Source organism: Panthera uncia, assembly GCF_023721935.1.
Source record: "Panthera uncia isolate 11264 chromosome A3 unlocalized genomic scaffold, Puncia_PCG_1.0 HiC_scaffold_11, whole genome shotgun sequence".
In the NCBI taxonomy this organism is placed as follows: Eukaryota; Metazoa; Chordata; class Mammalia; order Carnivora; family Felidae; genus Panthera; species Panthera uncia.
The window spans coordinates 52,768,357-52,786,948 of NW_026057578.1; the positions used below are offsets into that span (position 1 = coordinate 52,768,357).

The window sequence follows — 18,592 nt, forward strand, 5'->3', positions numbered from 1 at the left end:
AGACAGGTCCCCCTCGTAGAGCTTACAGCCTGTTGGAGAAGGATAGCATTAAACAAACAACATAGTAGGTGGAGAGCAGTACCAAAAGTGAAGACAGAGCCAGCTGAGAGAGGTCAGGAGGAGGAGTATTTCAGGGAAAGCCCTTCTGAGTAGAGCAGAGACTTACATAAAAACTGGGAGGAAGGCAGGTCAGCTTCTAGAGGATGGCCCCAGGCAGAAGGAAGGGCCCAGGCAGGGCCCCAGCCCTGCAACAGGTGGGAGCTGAGTGTGCAGGAAGCTGTAGGGGCCAGGAGGACGGAGGAAGGCAAAGGGAGCAGTGGTGTGAAATGAGGACAGCAAGGGGCACCTGTGTCAGTTAAGCCTCTGACTCTTGATTTCGGCTCAGGTGATGATCTCATGGTTTGTGAGTTCAAGTCCCGCATCAGGTCCCATGCTGACAATGTGCAGCCTGCCTGGGGTTCTCTCTCTCTCCCTCTCTCTCTGCCCTTCCCCCACTTGTGGTTGTGCTCTTTCTCTCCCAAAAATAAGTAAACTTAAAAAAAAGTGAGGTCGGGGTGCCTGGGTGGCTCTGTCGGTTGGGTGTCCGACTTCAGCTCAGGTCATGATCTCACAGCTCATGGGTTCGAGCCCCACATCGGGTTCTGTGCTGACAGCTCAGAGCCTGGAGCCTGCTTCGGATTCTGTGTCTCCTCTCTCTGCCCCTCCCCTGCTCACACTCTGTCTCTCTCTCTCTCTCTCTCTCTCTCTCTCAAAAATAAATAAATATTTTTAAAAAATTTTAAAAGATGAGGTCAGCAAAAGAAGTGGAGGCATACCACATACGGGAAGTAAGGGGGGGAGGGGCGATTGACAGCAGGTAACTGGCTACATTAAATTCCCATCATAAGAGTTTCTTTCTGTGGCCTGGAGCACGCACAGAGGGAAGGCAGGGTGCCAGCAGGGACACCGGTTCCAGGGCTGTTGCACTGGTGCAGGCGAGAGGTGGTGTGGACCACTTTGGGGAGGCAGAGAAGGCAACCAGTTGTGCGAGTGCAGGTATGTTTTAGGATTGGGTCTGTCTAGGTCAGGTCAGGGCTGGTGGTTGGGATTGGATATAGGTTTAAGTGGAAAGAAGAAGCAAGAGTAACACCAAAGTCTTTGACCCAGGCAGCCCGGCGAATGGCCATGCTGGTTACTGGATGGGGAAAGGCTAAGGGAGGAGTAGAGAGTAACAGGTGTTTGGTATGGACACATGAAGTTCGAGATTGCTAGGAAGCACAGAAGGGGGGTAGTTGGTTATATATAGGCTTGCGGTTCAGAGGAGAAACCAACACGATGGATATAAATGTGGGCGGCACCAGGAGATAGAAAACGTAGCACAGTTGTATCCGTACACTTATGTAGCAGGTGTGTATGTTGAGTCCACATCCAGAAGTGTTCAAGAAATGGAAATTTATCTCAATGCAACTTAAGCTGTATTTTGAGACCCCATTCCACCCAGTGTTGGAAAATCAAACTACCAATTCAGCCAACCTTTTCTAGTTGAGTAAATTAACCAAAGTTGACATTAACGTGGGTGATTTAGGTTCTTTTTTTTCCCTCTTCTGACTTAGATAGCTTCATGACTTCAGGGAAATTGTCTAGTCCTTAGCATGCAGGTGCATGCATTTGGGCTGGCTGGGCTTGAACTACCTGCCTGGCCTTCTGCCTTGCAGTACATTATAGTACAGCGCCCTCTACTGTCCCCCTTCCATCCCGTGCCTGTGCCGCGCATCCCCTCTGGGTCTGTGGATTCTGTCTACTTTGGAGGCCACAGTTGGTTGACATTAGAAACCATCTTCGGGGGCCCTGGCCAGTGCCCAGTTGTTCTGTTTCAATTCCCACTCTCCTTTTCCATCAGTTCAGAGATCTTTCCAGTCTCCCTTTGGACAAGAGATAACGGGCTCAGCAAGTATTCTTCCCAGTTTTTGTCCTGCCCTTTCCCACCCCTTGAAATACAGCTTTTGAACTTTATTTATTTCTTTAATATTTTTTAGTGTTTATTTCTTTTTGAAAGAGAGACAGACAGAGTGTGAGTCAAGGATGGGGAGGGGAAGCAGAGAGAGAATCCGAAGCAGGCTCCAGGCTCAGAGCTGTCAGCACAGAGCCTGATGCAGGGCTCAGACTCATGAACCGTGAGTGAGATCATGACCTGAGCTGAAGTTGGATGCTTAACCAACTGAGCCACCCACGTGCCGCTATTTATTTATTTTTTAATTTAAATTTTAGTTAGGGGGTGGCTCAGTTGGTTAAGCATCCACTTCTTGGTTTTGGCTCAGGTCATGATCTCATGGTTTCTGGGTTTGACCCCCACATTGGGCTCTTGTGCTGACAGTGTGGAGCCTGCTTGGGATTCTCTCTCTTTCCCTCTCTCTGCCCCTCCCCTGATCACGCAAAATAAATACATTGAATTTATTTAATTAATTTATTAATTTTAAAATAATAAATACTAAAATAAATTAATTTTTAAGAACTTTAGTTAACATACAGTGCAATTTTGGCTTCAGGAGTAGAATTCATTGATTCATTACTTACATATAACATGCAGGCTCATCCCAACAAGTGCCCTCCTTAGTACACCTCACCCATCTGTCCCATCCCCCACCCACCTCTCTCCATCTAATCAAAATAAGTCATTTAGCTTTTGGACTTTAAAGGCAAGAATTGACATCACTGCCTTCTGGTTCCTTTGTGACAATTTTCCTTTGGGCACTAGAGGTCTTATGTTAAAAATTTTTTTTAAATGTTATTTATTTTAGAGAGAGACAGAGACAGAGCACAAGTGGGGATGGGGCAGAGAGAGAGGGAAACACAAAATCCAAAGCAGGCTCCAGGCTCTGAGCTGTCAGCACAGAGCTTGACGCGGGGCTTGAACCCACAGACCTCGAGATCATGACCTGAGTTGAAGTTGGACACTTAACCAACTAAGCCACCCAAGCACCCCTGTTTTATGTTTAGCATCCTCCCTCCCACTTAAAATCTTCTCCTTTAGCGGTTGCTGCTGAGGTCACCAGGAAGGTCACAGGGTAAAAAGGAATGTGGTAAAAAAAAAAACAAACAAACAAACAACAGTTAAGACTACACAGTATCTTGCAAGATTTGTATACCTGATTTCTGCCTTTCCTGTCCTATAAGCTCAGGGGAGGGGACAGATTATATTTGATTTGCTCCACATGGTAGACACAGGGCCCAGTGTGTAGTAGATGCCCAGTTACCTGTAGAACGAATGAATGAGTGAAGTAATGTTAAGACCAACACTGTGTTCGTAGGTACACGTGTGCTCAGATACAAAAAAACATTTGTGCTGCTGTTCCCAGGGGAACCATAACTCAGTTGACTGGCCATGCCTGGGGTGTATTGGCATTTAGAAGATGTTATAAGGGTGAGCTAATCCTTAGAATTAGAAACTTCAGAAATTATTCCATAATCTGGAATTTTTTCACTGGCTTTGGAAATGGAACCTGGAGAAGCATACTAGAGAGGAAACATTTGAATCATACCTAGGTTATTTTTTCTTTAAGTTTATTAATTTTAGATTGAGAGCAAGCAAGCGGAGAAGGGGCAGAGAGAGAGAGAAACAGAGGATCCGAAGTGGACTCTGTGCTGACAGCAGATAGCGCGATGCAGGGCTCGAACTCACAAACCTGGAGATGGTGACCTGAGCTGAAGTTGGATGCTTAACCCAGTGAGCAACCCAGGGGCCCCACCCAAGTTATTCTTAAGTGCACTGGGGACCTTCTTTGTTTGTTTGTCTGTCTGTTTTTTTTGTTTGTTTGTTTGTTTTTAAGTAGGCTTAACCCAGCATGGAGCCCAACATGGGGCCCAAACTCAGGACCTTGAGATCAAGACAGGAGCTGAGACCAAGAGTCAGACACTTCACTTCCTGAGCCACCCAGGTGCCCCTGGGGTCCCTACTCTGGAGTCTCATCCCAGCTTCTCAGACTTTTCCATTAGGGAGAAGAACACTGAGCTCTGGAAGGTCAGAGGGCAGAGTTGAAAGCTCTGTACCGAGAAGTTTCTTTCAAGTCTCATATTTTATGTTAAATTCAAGTTCATTTATATTTGACAACATAATATGTATATGTGTTTTAATATAAAAGTTAATGCATTTTGAAGATATGCTGCCTTCTTCTGCTACTTCTGTGGAAAATATTTCCTACCATAAGAACTTGGTGTTAGGGCATTCACAACTTGTATTTTCTCTTAATGTTTTAATAGTTTCATTCTTAAAACCAAACTTTAGGAGTGTTAAGGCTACATTACTAAAGCCACTAAGTAGCCTTACAAGGCAAACTGTTGTCATTTTTACTTGCCCAGAAAAGTGTTCACCAGTCTACGATTTTCACTGGCAATTCTTCATCTGCCAAGGTGATTTTTATCTTTTTATTTACACATATATTATGGGACAAAAAAATCAACTAGGATAACTTTGACATAATAATGAAATCTAAGTATTTATGATTCCTTATATCATGGACACTGAATGAATTTGTAGGACATTGAGTTTTAAATGTTCCTACTAACACATTTTTCTTGGGCATTTTCAACAACCCTAGGAGGTAAGGAAAATGCACATCATCATTGTCCTCATTTTGACTGCTTGCAGTTTTACCAGGTACTGTCCTGGCTCCCACACGGGTTAACAATGGGACTTTTAAGTCACCTCCCTGGGACTCATGTTTCTCATCCATAAAATGGGCTTCACCATAGTTCCCAGATGGTAGGATTTGAGAGACACTGACATAACTGTTCAGCATTTTACAAGATACCACAAATGTCAGACAGATGGAGGTTAAGTTATATGCGTTACAGATAGTCATGCATAACTTGTGGCCTGGGTGTGGGGAACAAATTGGATTGCCAGTCCCCCACATTGCTTCCCCCAACTGTCAAATCTAGACTTTGGGCCAGCTTAGTTTGGTTCTACCAAGATTCATGCCATTATCCTTGTCCCTCAGTGGACTGGGAACTCCTCTATAGGAGAATTAAGAGGTGGAGTAGAGAACACAGGACTCAGAGACTCCATCTTCTCAGGTAGTTAGGAGTAAACAAGATGGCAGCCCTAAGTGCTTAAGGCAGAGCCTGGGGCCACAGGGCATAGCTGTTTTTAGATACTTGCAACCTATGGTAGCAACAATAGAAACTTTATTTGCATATTCTCATTAAAATCTGTTATTCTGTATCAGTCAGTTAAAGTCAGGATTATTTTCATCTTCATATGATGAAGCTGAGGCTCCAAGAGCTAAAGTAACTTGCCCCAAATCACATAGCTAGAAGGAGTGAGGGCCAAAATTTCATTGCTTTTGTATGCTTTCATAAATCATTACAGCTGTAAGTTATTCATTGCTGGATTGATGATGTTGTCACATGAGAGTCTTAACCAAAGCTGGAATCCAGGCTGGAATCTAAACGTTAGATTTATACTTTGTGCTAACAGAGGAAGCAGGGGTTATTAGCCAAAGAGATTAGGAAGTAGAGATGTAAATATGAACACAATTAGTGATTTCTCTTATTTTTCCAACTCTTATTACAACTTTTATTTTTATAACTTTTGTTATGTGTAAAATTGTTATGTTTAAATATGTTCAAAACACAAAATACATAAGTTAGTTTATATACTCAGATTTAATACCTATTAATATTCTGCCTTACTACTTGGAATCTTTTCTTTATAAGAAAGGACATTTTTTAAAGTTTTTTTTTGTTTATTTTTTTTAATTTTTTTTAACGTTTATTTATTTTTTAGACAGAGAGAAACAGAGCATGGATGGGGGAGGGTCAGAAAGAGAGAGACACAGAATCCGAAACAGGTTCCAGGCTCTGAGCTGTCAGCACAGAGCCCAACGTGAGGCTCGAACCCACAAACCGCAAGATCATGACCTGAGCTGAAGTCAGACTCTTAACCGACTGAGCCACCCAGGCGCCCCCATTGTTTACTTATTTTTGAGAGAGAGACAGACAGAGAGTTGAGTGGGGGAAGGGCAGAGAGAGAGAGACACACACACAGAATCTGAAGCAGGCTCCAGGCTACGAGCTGTCAGCCCAGAGCCCGACGTGGGGCTTGAACCCACGAACGGTGAGACCATGACCTGAGCCTAAGTCGGACGCTTAACCAACTGAGCCACCCAGGTGCCTCAAGAAAGGACATTTTTGAGCAATGATGCAAGCACCCTCCCTCCCACTCAAAATCTCAGTCCTCCTTCCTCGGTGGTCACTGCTGAGGTTTGTACTGGCATTTTATAACCCTTCAGAAATGATTAAGACTCTTGTGAGTTTGCTTCTGCAGCTTCTGTTTCCCCCCCCAGCATTATTCTTGAGATCCACCTGTGCTGATCTATGGAGACGGATCTAAAGCAGTTAGCTTTTTTTTTTCTGATCCGTATTTGTTAAGATGTGGCTCTTGCCACAGAAAACACTCTTTTTCCCCTGATAGGCAAAACCAGTGCCCTGGTTTGAAGTTTTCTGAAAGGGAATTCTTCTAAGCACACTCTCTTCCTGGGCTCTGGTGAGAGCCCCAGTGTCTGGACTGAAGAGACATGTTGGAATTTTCACTCTTGGTGTTCAAGATTTTAAATCTTAATTTCCCCAAGAACTTCATTCAATTCCCCCAAAGGCAGAGTCTCCTGGGATACATATTCAGCCTGACATTAAGTTTAATAACTATTTGTTGAGTAACATGAATTACAATAAGCTAACACGGTGAGCCCCAAAGAAGATACTTCTTGGGCATTCAGCCCCTGATGGGTTCTGCTTTTTGTGACGGAGACACCAGAGACAGGGCTTTATTTAGGCAGGGTCTGGGCCATGCTTATTAGCTGGAGTCCCCTGCTTGTGCTGATCTCAACGAGGGCATGTCCTTTTGGGGCCACTGAAAGAGAGGGATGCCTACTGGTGAGCCTTTATGTGTTTACGCATGGGACCAATATTCATACAGTGAAATCCATGCTGGTTATACCACTTTTTTGCTTTTACAGGATTTCAAAACCTGGACTGAAATCATATTTATGTAGCTTTCCCTTTGGGCCAGGCACTGTGCCAGTCAAGTCACACGCAGCGCCTGACTCATTCATCTCACAGAGCAGTGGTGATCGAGGCAGTGTTATGACTCACACTGGATGAAGAAACTGAGGCTCAAAGGATTTATCCAAAATAACAGAGCCGGCAAGGATCTGAACAGGCTGTCTGACCAAAGGGCTTTCCAGTCAATCATACGTTGCCTTTCCTTCTCAGTGTGGAATCATCAATGTCACTGTGCAACACTGTGTAGACCAGAGATGGTGGCCCTGATGTGCCCCTGATTGGTGCCGGCACCCTCTTGCCATCACACATGCATCCACTGCCAGTCCATATTGATGCTCTGACCGCTGTGGGGACAGGAAGACATGCTTTTCCTATGAAAGAGTGGCTTCCACTGGTCCAGAGGCCTCCTTGGGAGAGCCACCTGCTGACCACCTACACTTTGACCCAGAAGCCCAGTTACATTGGAGGAAGCAGAGTGTAACCTTCAAGTCTCAGTGGCAGGTATGCAACATTTCATCTTCTTGACTACTAAACATCAGTGCTGAAGCTAATTTACAGCTTCAATCATGAGCCTTGGCATATTATTGGTATAAAGTGTAAATATTTGAATGCTAATTATCGTAAAACAAACAGGCCACTGTGTCCAAAGCAGATGAATGCTGTTTCAGGAAGCCAGCAGACCCTAGCGGTAGGCAGCTTGTGTTGTCTCTGCACAACCAATAATAGATGTCTGGAATCATTTCCACCTCCCTCTGCCCCAACAGCACCTGCCACCTCATTGCAGAAAGTTCTGAAAGCTAAAAGCTGCCCAGAGTGGCTCACATATGGGAGTCCTTGCCTTTTAAACTATTTCCCATCTGCCCTGCCACTTGAGGAAAAATCTTGTATTGCTGAAATTATTTGCTCAGAAAGAGAATACCATCGTCTTAATAAGATTGGCCACCCTTGTTCAGCCGGAGCCCAACATTCCTGGTCACCTGTTTTTGCACCATGCAAATTCTCATCCCAGGTGCACTTAGCCCAGTTGTTCCACTGGCTGGAGGTGACTGACTCCCTTCCAAACCAATGTGTGCTTCAGTGTCCAAACCTACTCCCCCGCATCTTTAGTCCATTTCGTTCCTCTCTACATTCACTTATCCTGGGACAGAGACCCAAGCAGTCAGAATTGTGGTCTTCCTACCTAGATAACAAATTCCTTGAGATCTTAGACCTTCCCACCTGTAGCTGGAAATGTTAGTGAACTGGCAGCCTGTTTTGACTGGGCGAAATCCACATGGTTGGCATGCCCAGGCTAAGCTGTCTCTAGTAATGGCCAAGCAGGTGGATTCTCGGGAGGTGTTGATTCCAAGGCCTATACCTGGGAAGATCAGTTTCTCCAGCAGACAAAAACGTGTTAGGGAAGATGGGATGTCAGGTGGTCTGGTCAGTGTAGGGAGCTAACCTGAAATTTGGCATAATACTTTCTGGCAGAGAGAAAAAAAAAATCTCATTAAAATTTCAAGCATGGTGGGGGCGCCTGGGTGGCTCAGTTGGTTGAGTGTCCGACTTCGGCTCAGGTCATAATCTCACACCTCGTGGGCTCGAGTCCCGAGTCAGGCTCTGTGCTGACAGCTCAGAGCCTGGATCCTGCTTCAGATTCTGTGTCTCCTTCTCTGCCCCTCCCTGACGCGTGGTCACACACTATCTCTCTCTCAAAAATAAATACACATTAAAAAATTTAAAAAAAAAATACAATACATTTTCAGGCATGGTGCGACATCCCCTGGTTTCATTGTACAGTTGGTACAAAAAGGGGTTTGGAACAGTGTACATGATGGGGACCACTTAGAGCTTCAGTTTCTCCATATGCCGAATGAGAATAACAATGTTGACTGTAGAGTTTGATACAAGGATTACACCAGGAATGAAGCATTTAAATGAGACAGTACAGATGAGGGGCTTTGCACAGGGCCCAGCACGTGGTAGGCGTCTGCTGCATGGCAGCATCTGATACCGTCGCTGCTCGTTCATTCTATCTCCCTGACCACTCCTGTGACTGCTGTTCCTTACATTCTGTTCCTTACATGCTGTTCTTAAGCCAACCATACGACAACTGGTTAAATGTGTAGAGAGCCACCCACACACTCCCGCTGGCCTGGGAAGGACAGCAAGTGGCGGGGCCCCTCCCGCCTGTCCCACCCAGGAGTCTGCCTCCGGGCGGTCCTGCTTATTTTATTTTATGAATTGCAGTCATTCACTTCATTTATTTAAAACATTAATCGGGAACCTTCCATGGGGCCACCTACACTGGTTTCCTGGGAATATAAGACTGAATCTGATACGGTCCCACCCTCAGGCAGCTCCCACTGTCCCCCTCTGAGATTACTCAAGATACCACATTTTAAATCAACCAGAAGCCATGGCACTGGTTTTTTAAACTCAGGCCTTTGCCAAGCGAGCTCATTTGGGTCGGCTGGCCCTAGCATAACTGCGTCCTTCCTCCCACAGGAGATGGCGACATCTATCGTGGAGTCCAGCGGCTCCTGGTCACAAGGATACTTGGCCTGAGCCAAGCTGCCTCACCCTCAGGGCGCCCAGTGCACCTGCAGGGCTGCCCTTGTAGGACAATGAATCAGCAGTTCGGCCGGGACCATTAGAAAGGGGGCCGGCCCTCCCACCACCAGGCCCCACTGACCAGGCTGACCTCCTTCTTTCTGCTCTTCTGGGCATTAGCTTCAGAATGGGCTGAGACCGGAGTGAGAAAGAATGAAAGAGCGGGCCCTCCGTGTCATGCATGTAGCAGTGGAGGCTTTCTTACATTTATAGAAAATGAAAAGAAAGAAAAGGGGTTATTTGTGAAAGGAGCCAATGGGGTTGTGGAGAGAGAGAAGGATTCCAGCTGGGGGTGGTACCTCCCTCTTTTCTGCAGACTTGAGTGTTTTCTTGGGTATGTGACAAGAGCTAATTTTGGAAAAACGAATCTTGAAAGCAAATGTCTCCTGACGGCTACTAAGATACATGAGTAACTCACTATAGCTCACATCCTAAATCTTTATTATTTCAATGTTAAAATAAATACTTAGATTTAAGATTCTTCAGACAACTTCGACACACAAAAAAGACACGAGTGTTTCTCCGACCAACAGAAAACCCGGCCAGATGGCAGTTGTAACAGAGACCCATCCATCAAAGTGTGTTACAGAATACTCTCCATTCAAGGAAACGGGTGATCAAGCCTGTCAACCTGAGGGCTTATGAGAGGGACATCGTTGAAGTGGCAAAGGCCAGAATTAACTTCTCTCTACCCTTAAACAAAATGGGAAGCTAGCCCTCTTAACACTTAGCTGCACTGTAATGTTCATCTGCAGCTTGCGTTTCCTCACGTCATCTGACCACTTGTAATGAATTGTGCCTTTTGGAAAATGTGATTTCTCCCTCAACAATTTGAAGGAGGATTATTAACACTCTTTTGTATTATCTTCAACATCCTCCGTGCAGAAACGTGGCTCATTTCTTTGAGAATTAGTATCTGAGGGGCACCGAAATTCCTGAACAAGTGGAATAATCAAAGTAATTTCTAGCAGCCGGTCATTTTGTTTTGTTTGTCTATGATCATTGCTTTAGTGTTACCCTGTTAAGTTTCCTAGAGGCCTGGCTAGAAAGGCAATAGGAATTGGGAGAAAAGTGGGAAGAGAGAAAAGTTGTTCAAGTGGGCAGAGAATGTCTACTTGGCATGTAGACCTTAGCGCGGCTAAGGTAGTAGGTCATAATGTTATTACAATCGCTTTGGAGAGGGGGCACCTGGGTGGCCCAGTTGGTTAACCTTCTGACCCTTGATTTCAGCTCAGATCATGATCTCGCCGCTTTGTGGGTTTGAGCCCCACATTGGGCTCTGTGCTGACAGTGCAGAGCCTGTTTGAGATTCTCTCTCTCTCTCCATCTCTCTGTGCCCCTCCCCCACTTGCACTGTCTCTGTCTCTCGCTATGGAGAGAGGGCCACGCCACACAAACGATGCTTATAATCTTGCCAGTTCTCTTCCCAGGGGAAAACTGGCAGGGACTGAACTGCCGCAGTCACTAAAATCACCCCCGACAAAGCACACGTGAACGTATGATTAGGTAGCACTTTGTCATTGGCACCTGGGAACGGATGATTTGCCTGATGTAGCTCTTAAATCTCCCCGATGTGATTTATATCACACCAGCTAATGATGGGAAATAGCAATGAGTATACGTTACTTTGTTTAAGCTACTTTATTATATTTTAAATATACCACGTTAGAGGAAAAAAATTTTTTTTTCTTTTTCCGTCGCTTAGCTGAACATTTCTTCCTCTGGCTGAATGGTCATTTTGAGGAGAATGAGCAATGGACAGAACATTGGTGATGTCCTCCGCCTGTCTTTGACTGGATTTTTATAAAGATGCTGGGGACTGGGCCCCATGATCCGTAAAATGATGTGTGTAGCGTTTTGCTGGCGGAGGATTTGCTGTTGCCTTGAGATTTAATCATTTTGGAGAAGGTTCCCTTAATTGGCAGCAGAAGGTTTGCAGCGACAGAGGTTGCGGGGAAGCTTTTGGATTATTAAAAGTTCAGCCTAATCATGAGTTGAGACCGTGATCCCCTCCTTTCTATTATTACTGTGCATCCGAAGCCACGAAATCTTACCTAATGAAAAATCATCATTATTGCATTGGGCTTCCCAGTGCTTGCATGGTGCCCAGAGGGCTTCACAAATCCCACCTTTCTGCTTCCTGACAAAGTGGGCAGAGACAAGAGCTGCCCCAGGGTCCTGGCCCCATGGCAGTGCCTTCTCTCCTGCTTTTCCCTTTTAGGCTTGCCTTCTGACCAGAGAGCTCCTGTCATGATTCTGCCTCCCTTCCATGTCTGTCAGCTCCCCAAAGTTAAAAACAAAATGTCTTGGCCTGCTTCGGTTGGGAACGAGGCGTTTTCTAAATAAGGAAGTCTGTATGCCTAATACCCCAGCTCTGCTGGTCTGAAGCAGCTCAGGGTCACCTGGCATGGGGGTGGGGCCCTCAGCTCCAAACCCCACGGCCAGAGGTTTCTAGGCCCTCCCCAAAGGATCAAGGCTTCCTCCTCATCATTTTACACACAGCAACCCTGTGCACAGCCCTCCCCTTCTGACTTGCTGTTTTAAAAACAGTCTCTCAAGCAAATGTTGGACAAAGACATCTCCACTTCCCCATTCTTCAGCAAGCCACCGACTGTGTGCCCAGAGCTGTTGCTCAACGAGAGGCAACCACGTAATGAGGACTTCTACCTGAAGCAAAAAGACTGCCTTTTAAATTAGCAACTACAGCCTTGCTGTGGCAGAATAATCTCTCTGGTCTTTGTCCAGGGGTTCCTGGCATGGGGCTGCCAAAAGCCTTGCAATTTCCTGAGTGGCAGGAATATCTTTGTTATGTTCATGAGGTGACTCTTGGTGGGTTCCTGCCGAGCTTCAGGATGGAGGCTGGTCACCAGAAAGACGAACTGTGTGTTCAGACGGTAGGGGGAAATCTCTGGATGCCAGGGCTTGGTGGAAGTTCATGGTTCATGAACATAGTGGTGTCTGGAGAGTGATGTTCTCTGACACCACAGAGAGAGGGATCCACCCTGCAAGACCTCGAGCCACGTGTATACCTTACAAAACCTCGGTAATCGTTAGTACAGGGCTCTCGTAGTTCATTCTGGCAAATTATGGAACCCGAGGGGGTGCCATGGGAACCTCCCAGATTGCTAGCCAAAGAAAGGGTCCTAAGTGCATGTGGCCTGGGGTTCCCACTTCAGGCTGGTGTCCGAGGTGGAGGCAGTCTTGTGGGACTGAGTCCCTAGCTGGCAGGGACCGTGCTAACTCCAGAGCTTAGTGTCAGAATGGTATTGCAGTGTGCTCATCTGGGGTAAGGGCAGAGTAACCAGCATTAAGGGTGATTTTCCGATTTCCTAATAGAAATGTTGAAATACTGGAAATAGCATCTAGATCCTCAGCTTGGGCAGCACAGCTTGAAGCACAGGCTCCCGAGAAAACAAGTTTAGAGAGATCATGTGGTAGACGCTACTCAAAGCGGGTCCCCAGACTGCGTGTGCACATCTGCAAACTGTCCGTTACCAGCTCCTGATGAGATGTGTACAAAACTTGACAGTAAGCATTTAGAGTCTTTTACGGCAATTGGGCATTGCCAAGACGTGCAGGAGTGGAAATATAAGAGCATCAGATTGTGACAGTTTGGAGAAAAAAAGCGATCCTTCACCAGAGAGAGCTTAAATAGCCTTCTTTAGAAGATATAGCTTCAGTCTGTATGATCAAATGGAGTCAGAACTTACTGTTAAACGTGTGAGCCCTGGAGTCACGCAGATGGGTTTTGTATGCAGTCGCTGCTGCTTGCTATCTCCCCGGCTTTGGGCAAGCTACTTAACCCCTCCGGGCTTTAGTTTCCTCATTTATAAAGTGTATTTCCTACCTTATGAGGTGCTGGGAAGACCAGATGAGCTAATCCGGGGGAAAGAGCTAAGCCTAGGGTCTGGCACATAGGTTAACCGTTAGTATTGTTTCTTCTGTGTTAATTTATTGGCATCAGCGTTCCCAGCTTGGTGAAAGCATGTTCTGTACGCGTGTGTTTGAATTATGACCGTAAATGAAACCTGCAGCCTTGCCTTTAGGTGAATACAAGGTAAAGCAAACACGTTTTTAAAAGCCACAACTCCTCCATTGAAATGAATATTGCTTTTCATATAATCTCTGAGAGGCTGGGCTCTCCTTTTAAGGATGCCATGATGTTGGAAGCGTTTGGGGCACTTCTCATTTCACATTTCTATTAGCACCGGCCCCAGTGATCTACTCTGAGGTAACAAAGTCCTCAAAACCTGTGTGGCTTATACCCACAACCTGTCATCATCACTGTGGTGGTAGGTAGACCCCCTCGAGCCCTGTATTGCCTCCTTACACCCCTCCTCCCTGTCCCCCCTACCTGCTATAGAGAAATCTGAAAGCAACCAGCATGATACCCTCGCTCAGAGAACTTCACTTCTCCCCGTTTCTCACAGAGCCTGTGGCTCACACATGGAAATACACCCTCTGGGTCCCCCATAGCTGGATGGGAGTCACTTTCCAGTTCAGTTTTCCCTACTTCTTCCAACCCCGTCACACAAACACACAACCCCCACCGCCAACACGCACACGCAGGCTCACGCCATTCTTTCAGCCAATATGTATTCAGTGTCTGCCTGTGTTGGGCACTGTGCTCATTGGTAGGCTCCAGAAAGCTCCAGTATTATTACACGTGCCTTGTATTTTTCCCTTTTGGGGGCTTTGCTTACATTCCCGAACATTAAGGGCATTTCTTGTTACTGTTTTATTAGTACCAGGCACTGTACCTACACAGCAATGTAGCAGTAAACAGGGGCTTGAGTACTGTGTGAAGGAGAGGTTCTTTCTCCCTTACCTTTTATCTTGTCCATTTCATCTCTGCCTTCTTCGTCACCCTTTCTCTGTTGGAGGCTCATCTAGAATCAGGCAGTTTTTCCTTCATTTCCTCTCGTGTTTGACATGTGAACATACTACCTTCCTGTTCCACGAGAGACTCATGATGGGGGTGAAGTCGGAGGCTACTTATTTGAGTGTATTTTTGAAGTCCACAGATACCCTGGCATCACATTCGCCCACAGTGGCTAACTGCAGACCTGGCTGAAGCATTGGTTATTCAGGACCCTAGTGGACTTCTGGTATATTTCAGGCAGCCCCCAGGGCCTGGGGGAGACCAGGAAGAATCTGACACGGTTGTCACCCATTAAAAGCGCACAGTACTACAGCTGTACAATATAGGAGCCTTTGTTGTCTGATAAAGCAGGGAAGAGAGGGCGGACGGACTCTGCTTCTTAACTCAGCTGCTTTGCTTTTCCAATGGAATTCTGTAAACCCAGTTTCAGGGAGAGGCTTTTGGGATGGGCCCCAATTCAGTAGCTGTCAGGGTTGGGGAAGTGGTTATACCTCCAGAGGTTTTCCATATATACAGCCACTCCTCCACCTCTCTCCCAAGACTCTAGGCAGGACCTCTTGTCTGGCACGGATCCAGTGGAGGAAAGTGGGGTGGGGCTGGGGGGATATGACGCTTAAATTTAGTCAAACTTCCCAAATGATCCTGGTTTCTGATGCCCCCTTCTAACCCTCCCCTGCAGAAACACTGCTCAAGCCAGATTGTCCCCAGGGACCTCGGAGCAGGTGTCTTCCGGTGGCTAACTGCAGACCTGGCTGTTTTTCAGGTTCATTCGGCCTCCTACCGACACAAGGTGCTGACCCCAGAGACCTGCCATGAAACCACATTTGAAGCAATGGAGACAACGAATGCTTTGCGGGATCTTCGCCTGGGGGCTCCTCTTCGTAGTGATTTTCATTTACTTCACCGACAGCAACCCAGCTGAGCCTGCGCCCAGCTCCTTCTCCTTCCTGGAGACCAGGAGGCTCCTGCCCATGCAGGGGAAGCAGAGAGCCATCATGGGTGCCATGCAGGAGCCCTCCTTGCCCGAGAGCGTGGGTGCGAACAAGCGGCTGCTGGGCGGACGCCCGTCTGTCCCCTTCCGCGCTGGTGCAGGCGACCTGCCGCAATGGACCCAGGTGCAGGATGGGTTTGAAAATGACGAAGAGTTCTTTTCATCCCAGATCGGGAGAAAATCGCAAAGTGCTTTCTACCCGGAGGACGACGACTACTTCTTTGCCGCCGGGCAGCCAGGGTTGCACAGCCACACTCTGGGCACGCCGGGGGCCCTCTCCCCCGGGGACCCAGGCCGGCGGGAGGGGGCTGCACCGGCTCGCCTGGCTCAGAGAAGGCGGTCGAGGAAGCGGCAGCGGAAACCCGGCGGGAGCCCAGCGCTGGAGGACGGCGACGACGGGGACAGGCTATACTCGTCCATGTCCAGGGCCTTCCTCCACCGGCTCTGGAAGGGAAACGTCTCGTCCAAGATGCTCAACCCGCGGCTGCAGAAGGCCATGCAGGACTACCTGAGCGCCAACAAGCACGGCGTGCGCTTCCGCGGGCGGCGGGCGGCCGGGCTGAGCCGCGCCGAGCTGCTGTGTGCGCTGCGGAGCCGGGTGCGGGTGCGCACGCTGGACGGCAAGGAGGCGCCCTTCTCCGCGCTTGGTTGGCAGAAGCTGGTCCCCGCCGTGCCGTTGAGCCAGCTGCACCCGCGCGGCCTGCGGAGCTGCGCCGTGGTCATGTCTGCCGGCGCCATCCTCAACTCCTCCCTGGGCGAGGAGATAGGTGGGTCCCGCACGGTCGCCCACGGTGCGCACTCGGCCTTGTTCTTTGCATCTGGCTGGCTGGGCAGAACGGGGGTTCTGCGCTGGATGTCTCTGACGCCAGCGGGAGAGTCTCCCGTGCTTCTACCTCACTGGCGCAGAACGAACCTGTTGGAGGTAGCAGCAGAGGTCTTTTTGGGGGACGATTTGAAAGCAGAGGTGTTCCCCCTCTCCTGGCTGGCAGGGGAGTGGAAGGTCTGTGTCCTGCCCCTGGCAGCCGCTCTGAGTTCTTCTCCCAAAGAGACTGTGTTCTACGTGGCCAGGCTCCTGGCCTAGCCTGCAGAGACCTGATGAACCCCTAAGTTGTAGGCTCATGGGAGAGGAGCAAGGGCCAGAAAAAAAAAGCAGAACTGTCTGCAGGGCAGCGACAGTTAGAGAGGGTGCAACGGCAAAGAGAAGTATGCATGGTGGTGATTTTAGTTAGCCCAGGGACTAAATGGATGTTGTGGCTCTGAGAAGAGCCCTTCCTGTCTGCACAATGAGCTCTGACCTCACGCCAGCTAGTGCATGTCCAACCTTTGAGTCGTGGCCAGGACACCCATCAGGGACCTTCTCCAAGATGGTAAATAACATGACCACACCTTGGGTATCCGTCTTTCCTTCTGAACTCTGCCTTCAGAGCCCTGTCAGGAGCCCAAGAGCACATCTGGGTCATAGTTCCTGTATTAGGCTTGTCCAGAAAAACAGATTGATGTAGAGAGAGAGGAGATTTTTTTAAGCACTTGCTCCTGCAGTTGTGGGGTCTGACAAGTCTGAAATTTGTAGGGCAGGTGAATAGGCTGGAAGTTTGGATAAGAGTTGAGACTGCTGTCTGGAGGCTGGAGTCTGCAGGGCAGGCCAGCAGGTGGGAAGTTGAGGCAGGGTTTCTCTTTTGCATCTGGAGGCAGAATTCCTTCTTTCTCAGCAAACTTCAGGCTTAGCTGTAAGGCCTTAGCCTTCCCTCTGTGCCCATGCTCATTCCATTGCCACACGGGCAAACAAGCAGTTTGAGTCTATAGAATCATTCATTCATTTAGTAAACATGTGTTTAGTCCTTACTATGTTCAGACTTCTGTACTAGGTGCCAAGAAAAAAATGTGAATCGGACACAGCCTTGGCCTGAAGTCAAGTTGTAAAACAACTGTGTCTAATACATTCTCACAGTAGACAGTGTTGTAGCTCATAGCTAATCTGGAAGTTTCAGTCAAGGGGCTTTTGCTCACTTGGTAGAAAGGAATAACCATTGTTTCTTGGGTCTGTCAGTGTTCTGTATTCCTGAGGAGGGGCTGACATGCCAGAGCTGCCTTGAAATGGGGCGATGCCATTGTAATCGGGTCCCACCACCCAGACCTCCTATCAGACATTCTTGGGAATGGAGCTGAATGTGAATTTTTAAAAAGTTAAAAAAAGTAAGCACGAGCACGGGCTTGAGGTGTAGGGTCCCAGTGTCCCAGTGCTGACATTACAGCAGGCTCATAATAACACTGTCCATGTGTCATATGCAGCCAAAGCCAGAGCAGAGTAGTCTGCAATTGATTATGGAAGAACAGTGGTTTAAAGCTCCCTGGGGTGAAGTTCCTTCTCATTCCCGAGGACCATTATTAATAATGTAAGAAGGAATTTAAGTATTATGCTTTAAAGCAGGCAGTAACTTGCTTCCAGTTTTGTTTTGCTTTATTTTAAACACCTCTGCATAGTAGCTGCATATATGGATTGCTCTTGCGTGTCAGGGAGATTTCTCTTGCTCTTTATTCTGGCAAAAATATCCTTGACCAGAGTCTTATAAATTCTGCTTGACTCAGAGTTTGGAAGAGAGTGTGAAAGACACTGGGAATTACACATTTCTGGGGAACGTGAAATGTCAGTTACATCTTTGTTAGTTGCTAGCATCCAAATTTAACTTCTATTGTCTGCCCTTAGGTGAAGCTTCATGATTAGAACTATAGACTTCCAATTATGATATTGAAGAACGCAACTCAGAAATTTTAAGATATTCTCTTTATTGTATTGCCCAGGTTCCTTTGAACCCAATTTTTTACTACCATTTTAAGAATGTGGAATCAGCACAGTTCCGTGTGTAAAAGCAAAAAGTTTCATTTTTATAAGCGAGGGTGTCTCTTAGTCTCAGCACTTGTGCATGCCAGGTGCTTCTATGTCTCCTTCCTGCTCCCCTAACGTATATGTGCTTATAACACATATTTGTTAATGTCTCTCTTGATAAAAACAGATTCACTCAGCAGATTCCTTCAGGCAACTTGGAATGCTGGGGCGTGCCATGCTGGTTAGCTAAAATCATCTTGGCCCC

General features: G+C 47.2%; 1 protein-coding gene across 1 annotated transcript in view; it reads left to right on the forward strand.

Annotated features, from left to right (window-relative positions):
- The window catches only part of ST6GAL2 (ST6 beta-galactoside alpha-2,6-sialyltransferase 2), a 70,110-nt gene that overhangs the window by 25,147 nt on the left and 26,371 nt on the right, over positions 1–18,592 (forward strand). The window contains exon 2 of the mRNA XM_049651235.1: positions 15,276–16,270. Coding sequence (XP_049507192.1) covers positions 15,325–16,270 — 946 coding nt within the window. The 5' untranslated portion in view covers positions 15,276–15,324. The remainder of the gene's footprint in view (positions 1–15,275; positions 16,271–18,592) is intronic.